The 9712-nt window shown below is 45.3% G+C and overlaps 1 protein-coding gene across 3 annotated transcripts in view; it reads left to right on the forward strand.

The window, feature by feature from the left end:
* The window catches only part of P2RX7 (purinergic receptor P2X 7), a 43148-nt gene extending 35056 nt beyond the window's left edge, over positions 1-8092 (forward strand). For 2 of the 3 annotated variants that reach the window (XM_006135168.4, XM_075898602.1), the window contains 5 exons: positions 216-309; positions 1359-1424; positions 1519-1632; positions 3300-3398; positions 5122-8092. In XM_006135168.4, the coding sequence (XP_006135230.1) occupies positions 216-309; positions 1359-1424; positions 1519-1632; positions 3300-3398; positions 5122-5607 (859 nt within the window). In that variant the 3' untranslated portion in view covers positions 5608-8092. The remainder of the gene's footprint in view (positions 1-215; positions 310-1358; positions 1425-1518; positions 1633-3299; positions 3399-5121) is intronic. The other variant, XM_006135169.4, reaches the window with a different exon arrangement.
* The last annotated feature ends 1620 nt before the right edge of the window (positions 8093-9712 follow it).

Here is a 9712-nt window from a genome sequence, read left to right on the forward strand (position 1 = left end):
AAAGTGGTAAAAGCACCAGTGCCTGGGAGACAGTAGGGTTCCCACCATTGCCAGGAACTGAAATCTTGAGATCCTAGGATTTTCTTTCTGCTTTTCCAGTAGCTGATGGCTTCTCCAGAGCCTTTACTCAAAAAGTCACCTTTTGATTCCGCACCGAAGAACCCTTTCTGCACATTGCTCTGATTTTTCTAAGCTTCTTGTTTGATTTTTGACAGATTTGCGAAGTACTACAAACTCCCCAATGGAAAGGAGGAGCGGACACTGATCAAAGCCTATGGAATACGATTCGACATCCTCGTCTTCGGCACAGTAAATGCAACCCTCTTTCTCATCCCGGCTGCAAACCTGCGTGCTTCCAAAAAGAAAGGAGAATTTCTGACCCTTTGGCAAAAATAACTCCAGTAATAACAGTACAGCCCTTATGGGAGAAAGCTCTTCCTAGTGATTACAGCAATGACTGTGGGGTGACCTGGTAACAATCTTGGTTCTGACGGTGACTTTCTCTGTCACCTTGGACAAGTCACTTCCCCTCTTTGTAGCTCAGTTCCCCTATCTGTAAAACAGAGGTCGTGCTCAGTACCTGTTTGCACTGAGGTTATTGGAGGGGAGGTGCCATTAAAGGGCATGGTATAATTATTACATATTATCCCTGTTAAGAAAGAGTTTGACATCTTCAAAACACTACAGAAATGGAGGACCACTTTTGCAAGGAGTTCAGAATCCTAGGCACTTTGCAGGATCAAGTCTTATCCAATGCATCTTCAAACTCAGCCTTGCCATGGGGTGGGAGCAGAGATCAAGGCTTGGTCTCTAGGCTGGCAGGTTAGGTACCACTCATAGGTCTGAGCATGAGGGAGGAGCAGATAATGCGGTTGGGCCCTTTTTAAAGTGGAAACAATGTATCCAGAAGAGAGTACTGCTTCTTTCCTGCTGTCAGAAGCTGAGAGGAAGAAGTTCCTACTGAAGGGGGAGAATCAGTGAAGAGAGAACATTTGTGTCATTGTTGATTTGTACAGGTGAGGACTTCTTACCTATTTCTGGTTCCCTTTCCAGCTGGGAAGGGAACCTTGGGAAAAGCAACTGGCTGTGATTGGAAGAAGACAACTGGTCCTTCCAGCAGAGAGTGACAGGGCTAAAAGGGAATCCTTAGCTCCCAGTTGGATGCAGTAAAACAACCCTTTAATTTAAACACATTCCACCCAGTTAGGTACTTGAAGTCCAATCAAGTCAGACAAGCTAGAAACCTTGCATATGTCACAGCTTTGGCTGAGCCCAGTCATGCAGCAACTGTTGCTGTTCTTCAACAAACTGACGGGAGATGGTCTGAATTCAAATTACTCTCTTCTGCTTTGCCTCAGGCTGGACAGTTTAACATCTTTGAGCTGCTGGTATACATCGGGTCTGTGCTGTCCTATTTTGGCTTGGTAAGAGATTTATTTCCTGTACTGATGGAACTGCTTTGGAGATGCAGCCTCATTAAGAAAATGGAATCACTGCTTTCTCTTCTTTTGCATGCAGGCTCAGTTCCTTATTGATTTTCTTATTACTTCATACACTTTTCCCTGCTGCAAGGCATCCATCAAGAAATATTACTTCAGGAAGAAGTGCGAGTCTGCTCCGGGGCCAAAGTGGGTAAGGGATGCAATTAACTGCTTGAATAGTAGGAAAATATAGTGTATTGTGTCCTTCACTGTGCCCTTCATCAGGTCTTTGTGGATTCATTCCCAACACACAGCTGGTCTGAGTTCTCCTACACCCAGTGTGCACCTTGCAGGAGTGGGTTGCATGTGGAGAGTGATGTGAGTAGAATAGTGGACTTCAGCACTGCAGAACTCCTTGTAGACAGCTACATAGAAAAGTGGCCAGTGGGTCCTTATAATTAGGGATCCAAACTTCCTTCCTCAGCCAGCCAGTACCCCAAAAACCTCCAGGCACAGGGCCTCTGGGAAACCCCACAGAGCCAGTCTCTGCAGTTTGTGGAGGCTGTGGACTCAAGGCCTGAGCATGGGCAGCAAGTTCTATGGGATCCTGGTGCAATATTCTTGCTCTGAAGCGCAACTCCAGCCAGGTGTCTCAACAGCCACTACCAACAGCACAGCGGGGCTAGATTGGCTTCCCACTGCTTGCTTCACTCAGCTGTCGGCACATTCCTGTGGTCCCCAAGAGGAAGAGGTGTTTCCTATTGTGAGCATCAATAGGAATCTGTGGGGGTGGTTTCCACAGGTCCCAAAGCTGTCACACGGGGTGAAGTTATGTAATGATTGGGCTGTGGGTTGAGAACCACAGTGGTAGCGGGAGGGTTGTCTTCAATGGGAGTTTCCTCCCGTCAGGGGCAACGTGTGGGGAGGGGAGGCACACGACTCCCCAAATGCTATGGGTGGGAGGGACAAGAGGCCAGAGCTTCTGGCTGGCCCTGGGGGACTAGCAAGAGTCTAGTACTCACATCAGGGGTTGGACCCATCATACACACTTAAAATGGCAGGGGGAAGATGAGCAGCATGGCTCTGCTCCCCTGGCTGCTGGCCACGTCACTTGGGTGGAGAGCGGGACTGATCGTCTGCATTCATTGCCAGCAAGTGGAACAGTGTGACCGGCAGCCAAGGGAGTGGAGCCCCATTGCTCCAGTTTCCCTTGCCACTGTTGGTAAGGGCAGGGGGGAAGGGCAACCTCTGCTGCTCATGCCAGAGCCCTGCTACAACTCCAGACTGCATTGCTCAGGGGAGGGAGCTTGGAGCAAGTGGGATAGAGGCAGAGAAAGGGCAGGTAGAAGTGGGGAAGAGGCAGGACCTAAAGACTCGCTAAATCAAACTCAGAGGCACCCTTGTTGGTGGCTGGTACTCCTGCTTTTGCAAGGAGTAAGGGAAACCCATCAGCCTCCTGCTGTGGAAACTAAAAACAAGGTACATTGACTCCAGCTACATAATTAATGTAGCAGGAGTTGTATATCTTGATTCGGTGTTCCCTTTTACTGTAGATCTGGGGTAAGAAAGTTACATGCCCGAATCTCAGCTCAAAAGCTTAACTCTAAAGCCTTGTAGAATCTAACTCCCACTTGCAGCTCCATCCTCCTCTCTTCCCGCTCCCTGGGCTCCAGCCAAAGCTAACACCTGATTGTTCCCTTTATCTTCCTTACCTGCTCCCAATGCCCTGCCTTCTTCCATGCTACCCCCTATAACTTCAGCAAGATTTTTATCTGAGTGAGACAGGATTCTAGTTATGGGTCAGATCAATAGAGTGTAAGTCCTGAGTATGTTAAATAAATATGCCAGCTGAGGATTCTAATGTCTTTTGTCTCACAGACCTTGATGTACGTGTCATTTGTTGATGAGCCACACATTATTCTGGTAGACAAACAGTTGAGGACAAGTCTACAGAATGTTAAAGGCGAGATTGTTCAGGTAAACGCAAGCCTTTACTTTGTTGGCTTTGGGGATGTATTTTGTGAATGACTTACGTTTTCTCCCCAAGTTTTTAGCTAAATTTTGGAAGAACTACTCTTGTGATCTTGGGAAGTGTCTGAAGTTGACTGTGTTGGGAACTTGCCTGGAAACTAAAAGGTCTCTTTTGTAGGTGTTCTTACTCCTGTGTGAAACAACTTGGGGTACATCTCCATAGCAATAACAAACCTGTAGCACAGAGGCCACATCTATGCTATAACACAGGGGTGGGGAACCTTTTTGGGTTGGGGGCTGCTGACCCACAGAAAAGTCAGGTGGGAGCTGGACACAAGTGAGAAGCAAAATAAAAAAAACAACCTTCACTGAAATGGCCCCAGACTGAGAAGGAGAAAGACATTCCTCACATTCCCCTCATACACTAGAGCCTAGGAAGGCCCAGCCTAGTAGATTTTGTATGCTCCAGCTGTGCAGGGCAGCAGGGTGGGGCTGGAGTGCTAGGGTGGGCTCCCCAGTGCGGGGGAAGGGGGGAGTGAGCCTTGGGGGCCAGAACCAGGCAAGCTATGGGCTGCATCCAGCTTAGGTTTCCCACCCCTGCTATAACAGAAAGACAACATAAGCTATGCAATTTCAGCTACATGAATAACATAACTGGAATTGACATGCGTTGAGTCGATTTACCAGGGTTCTGCACTGCAGGGAATCAACGGGAGAAACTCTCCCATTGACTTCCCTTGCTCTTTTAATCCACGGTAGAGTTATAGGGTTGATGGGAAAGCAATCTGTGGTCGGTTTGGTGGTCTTAACTAGACCCATTATATTGACTGCCAGTGGATCAATTTCAGAGCATGGATATGAGCTGTGAGTGTAGATGTAGCCAGAGTCTCAGAGCCAGGATCGATTGACCTGAACTTGTGGGGATAGAAATAGCAGTGCAGACTTATGGGCTCAGGCTGGAACCCTGGCCTTGAGACTCTCCCCCATGGTGGGTTTTCAGAGACTAGACTGCAGCCTGAGTCCTGTGAGCCTGAGTAAGCTGACCCAAACCAGCTGCAGCCGATGCCACAGCTCTTGTATTGCAGAATTGACATACTCCTTGGGAGTTCTCAGTCCCATTGGGTGGCTGTTCACATCACAAAAAGACCACCACTATAATTGGCACTCATTGGATCTCTTCCTGGCTGTCTCCAGAGACAAGCCAAGGATCAGAAAATAGACATTCTCATCCAGTGCTAATAATACATAATGCAAGGATTAAGGAACATGGACAGACATGCATGGGGTAAACTTCTCCTGCAGAGGCCCGTGCTGTGACTACAATATGGATAAAAGACTCCTTTTACCCACCTTGTCTCTCTAATGTCTTCAGCTACAACAATATTGCATACAATCCAATCCCCAATGCAGCCAGTCATTGGGGAAAAACATACAAAACCTATTTAAAATAATATTCTGAGCCTGCTGCTTGTGAGGTGGGAATGAACTATAAAGGTATGTTCTGCATTAGAATTCAAACCCTAAATGGTTCATTTACCTGATCTGCCTCTTTACTGTTGTTATATCTGGGCCTGTAGCATTAAATGTGAAGGTTGAGCAGTTAGAATCAAATCTGTGAATACCCAGGGATTCTCTGATGACAGGTAAGTGCAGATGCTGACACAGAGCAAAGAAAATGCTGGATTTTCTCATTTTCACTATGTCTCCTCTGATAATGTTTTGGCTGCAGAGATACACTGGGGATTTTACTGACATGATCAAGCTCACAGCACAGTCTCCTCATCACATCCCTGCCTTAGCACAAGCCCATGAGATGCAGCCCATTGAAAGTAAAGGGGAAACTTCTCCATCCCATGACCGGCCTTCTTGGTGCTGCTGTGGGAGATGCCATCAAACGCAGGCTTTCCGGGAGCAACTCTGTTGCCGAAGAAGAGAAGGGTCATGCATTACAACCTCGGCTTTGTTTGAGCAGCTTGTTCTTTCTAGATCAACACTGGAGTTTATCCTGCTTTACAAAGATCCCTTGTTGGACTTGAATACTGAGACTGTCAATAACCAGCTTCGTCACTGTGCTTACAGACAGTACATTCACTGGCGTTTTGGCTCTGCTGAGATGGAGAGCAGTGCCCTGATGCCGAGCTGCTGCAGGTGGAAGATCAGAGAAACTTATCCCAGTGAGGATGGCAATTACACTGGTTTGGAGGTTCAGAAATAAACTTTATTAAGTATCAACCATGAGATAGCTTCAGCACCACAATCCAGTTTATTTCTCACAGTCAAGCCTTGTTAATTTCTCTTAGGAGACATTTCTAAAAGAAAAGGGTTTGATTTCCAGTTTGCTGCTGTGTGCTTGAATTCCATATGCTATTGTGTTAATGTGGCAGTATTACCTAGTGTTTAGCACAGGCAGCTGAGAGTCAGGAGTCTTGGATTTTGTTCCTCACTCTGCCACTGACACGATCTCTGTCCTTGGATAGGGCACTTGGCCCATAGTTTTCAAATGCAGCTCCAATTTTTGTATGCTCAGTGTTGGATACCTTGGCCCTGATGTTCAGAGATTCTGAGTACTCAACACTCTAACTGAAAACTAGATTGTGCCAACAACTGTCTGAAGGTGGGAACCCAAACATTCAGAAAACCAAAATTAGAGGACATTTGAAAATTTGACCCTTAGCCTCTCAATGTCTCAATTTCCCCATCTGTCAAGCCTGGGATAATACCTACCTTAGTAAAAGGCTTTTGAGCCTTGGATGAAAGATGCTTTAGAACTATAGAGTATTATAGCTTGCTTGGGCCCAGTCCTTCAAACCATTATTCATGTGAGTGGTCTGTAGTCAGACAAGCAATCCTAAGGAGAACAGGCTTGTGGGATTGGGCCCCCTGTGTGTGTGTATTTTATGTACAAAGTCATGCACAAATTATGTGAGATTTTAGATTCTTTCAGATTTGTGGTCAATCAAATCTGTTATCAGAGGAAACCAGCTCACCTTGAGTGATATTAGTAACACAGGAGAAGCGTTTTTAACTGCAGTTATTATGTGGAAAAGTGATGGGCAACCAAGTCTTGTGAGTGGGCTGCATGAGTAGCCATCCTTCATCTCAGTGGGCTGCAAGATTGAAATTGCACTAACCATGTGCACTAACCATGACCCTAAGAATAAAATTAAATGCATTACACTTGATTCTCTCCCTTTATCATGCCTTTTCAACACAAAGTGATGCATTATTAGAGGCAAATTAAATTACCAGCAAAGTAACAAAAAGCAGAGGGAGAATATGGCTCTCACAGTGTTGTGTGCGATTAGTATGAGCCTCACATGTGCCCTTGCTTTAACTACATGTCACTTCTCATTTTGCCAAGAGTGGCTCTCCCTCCTCTTCAGGCCCTCCCCCAAATCCCTGCCTGGCCTCTTCCCTGCCTCCTCCACTGAGTATGCCATGCTCCTTCTCCAAATCTTCCTCCCAGCATTTCTGGAGTGCCAAGAATTGGCTGATTCACACCCTGCTCCTCCCCATCCCTCTCACAGCTTGAATGCTGCAAATCAGCTGATTCACAGCACTCTAAAAGTGTGTGTGGGGGGAAGTAGGAAAATACGAGGGCCTCAAAGGTTGCCCATCACTAATAGAGGAATTGAAACGACAACATTTTCACTGCCTTTCTACAGTATTTTCAGAAACCTTGGATCAAATTCTTTTGTCATTTACTCAGGTGCTAATTCATGATGGCATCATGATGACATCTGTGTAATGGAACCAATTGCATAGCAGTATGCAGTCTCATGGCAGTATATATAGCCTTGAGACTGAAAATATATGATTAACCCAGGACTACTCAACTTTGGAAGCCCCAAGGGCCGCAATGATACTCATAGCACATGCCGAAGCCTGCAACTTAAGTGTGGTTGCTTATACATGCAATTATATATGCAAATACATGCAAATAGCTTCATTCACACAGTGCCCCTGGCACCTCCTCTCTGGGGGGCTAGAAACACCAACACCCTGTACCTGTCTGTTCCAGCCAGCCTGTCTGCTTGCTTCTTTCAATGCACTTGGGAGATGCCTCACTGTTGTAGAGGGTGTTCCCAGTGGAGCCCAAGTTCAAAAGATCTCACCCGCGGGCTGCGTGTTGAGCCCCATGTAAACCCAAATGGCACTGAGGGCTGCACGTGGGCCATGGGTCACATGTTGAGTAGCCCTGGATTAACCTGTGCATTGATTTGAGGGATTTTCTTGTACTTTGACTCAGTCTCACTAGCTAATTTGCAGCAATGCGACAAACTGAATATTAATTAGTATATACGGGGCCAGTTTCAGTCCTGCAGTACCATAAATTTGCGCAACTCTATAGTTTTGGTTTTAATTTTTTTTACATATTTTTAAAACTGGTGTCTGGAAAAATATTTCACTTTTAATATGCATTAATTGCACTGACATTCATGCAACAGCATCTCATTGTAGCTATGGATTGGGACTGTATTGTAATTGTAAAGTTAGTACTGATACATTCATACATTAGTGTATAGTGGTTAACACACTTTCTTTGCTTTTGGAACTACTGATATTGGAACCTGAGATATTTGTTTAGGACTGTCATTTTAAGGACTTGTTAAATATGTTCGTATGTTCATTCTGCAATTTTTTAAAACTTGCGGCCAGTTTTGACTGTTTCCATTAATAAATAGTGTTTAATCAATCCACAGGAGAGTGAAAGACTCTCCTTAATCATTTAGCAGTACCATATTCATTAAATTTTTCCCCTCCCCCCTTTAGAAATTTAAAAATAATTTTTATTACTACCCATGCTTCCAAAACTCTAGAACTGTGAGCTTTTGTTGCTGTCCTTAGCAAATAATGTCTCCTTTCAAAGTTAAAGTTAAGCTTTGTATCACACTGCAATTCAATTGTTTGGAATGTCTGATCAAATTTATAAGAGAGAATAAATACAGTAAAGGATTTGATCTAAGGGAAGAGATAAATGGGGAATCTAAGACACCTAGGAAGCAATTCTCTCCTCACTGTAAATGGGAGCTGAACTGGGGCTTTGGTTAGATGTTTATAACTATACTGGGCCAGCTTCTCTCTTACTTTCTTCCCAGCAACAATCTGACTTCTGTGTGCTGCAAGTGTAACTGTTGGGAGACTCTGAGCCAGTGAGTTTCATCTGCCAGCAGTTTTGAACACACACATTGTTTTTGTGTGTGTAATACTGTTGTAATCTGCTCCACTCCTGTGAAAACTACCATACCAGAAGCCATATATCTTGGCTGTTTAAAACTACATCAACAGCAGCTGAAAACTGAAGACATTGATCTTCTGGCCTGATTTTCTACAGCCACCCATGGTCCTTATTTATTGTTTCAACCTTTTATACTGTCCTGGTTATCTGATCCTAAAGTGTAGTGGGATCTTTTTTGCTTTCATTGCAAGCTACCCTTTTAGACCTATTTTCATTCCTGTAGATGCTAAACACGTCGGGAGTTTCTAGTTGAGTCTTTTCTTGGGGTAGGAAGTGTGCACAACATAACACAAACTCTAAAAAAAATTACTTGTATAAAACACTTGTAGCATTCCCTTCATCTCTCTAGCACAGGGGGTCACCTACCAGTAGATCAGGATTTACCAGTAGATCTTGGAGCCTCTGACAGGTGATCCTGACTGGTTTGGCCAAGAAACTATCAAGCGCTGGCACTTCAGTTGCCCTTCCACCCACTGTCATGCTCCTCCTGCCCTCCACCTTGGAGCTGCCCCCTGGGAGCCTCCTGCCTGTGCAGGGTGTGGGAGGGACAAAGGGGAGGGCACTGATGTCAGGGTATCCCTCCTCCTCCCACTCCTGTACCCCATTTCCGCACAGGCTATGTCTACACTACAAGGTTTTTGCGCAAAAACTGGCAGAGCAGCCACACCTGAAGCACGTTTTTGCGCAAAAAAAAAATTATAGTAAATCAACAGGACAGAGGGCTTTTGCCAGTCGAGTTATTCCTCTCCCCAGGAGGAATAACTCCTTTTTGCGCTACAGCTCTTGCGTAAAAAGGCATGTCTGTACACTCTGCAGGGGTTTTTGTGCAAGAAACCCCTATGGGAAAAAGCACAGGTGCTCTGATGGCCATTCTGTGAATGGCCATCAGAGCTTTCTTGCTCAAAAGTGTCCATGCAGTGTGGATGCTCTCTTGCACAAAAGCACATCACTTTTGTGACGCGCTTTGAGAACTGGATGCACTTTTGCGCAACAAAGATTTTGTGCAACAATTCTTTTGCAAAAGGCTTCTTGCACAAAAACCCTGCAGTGTAGACTAAGGGATGGAGGGAGGTTAGCAATG

Source organism: Pelodiscus sinensis, chromosome 15 (genome assembly GCF_049634645.1).
Source record: "Pelodiscus sinensis isolate JC-2024 chromosome 15, ASM4963464v1, whole genome shotgun sequence".
NCBI classification, from domain to species: Eukaryota; Metazoa; Chordata; order Testudines; family Trionychidae; genus Pelodiscus; species Pelodiscus sinensis.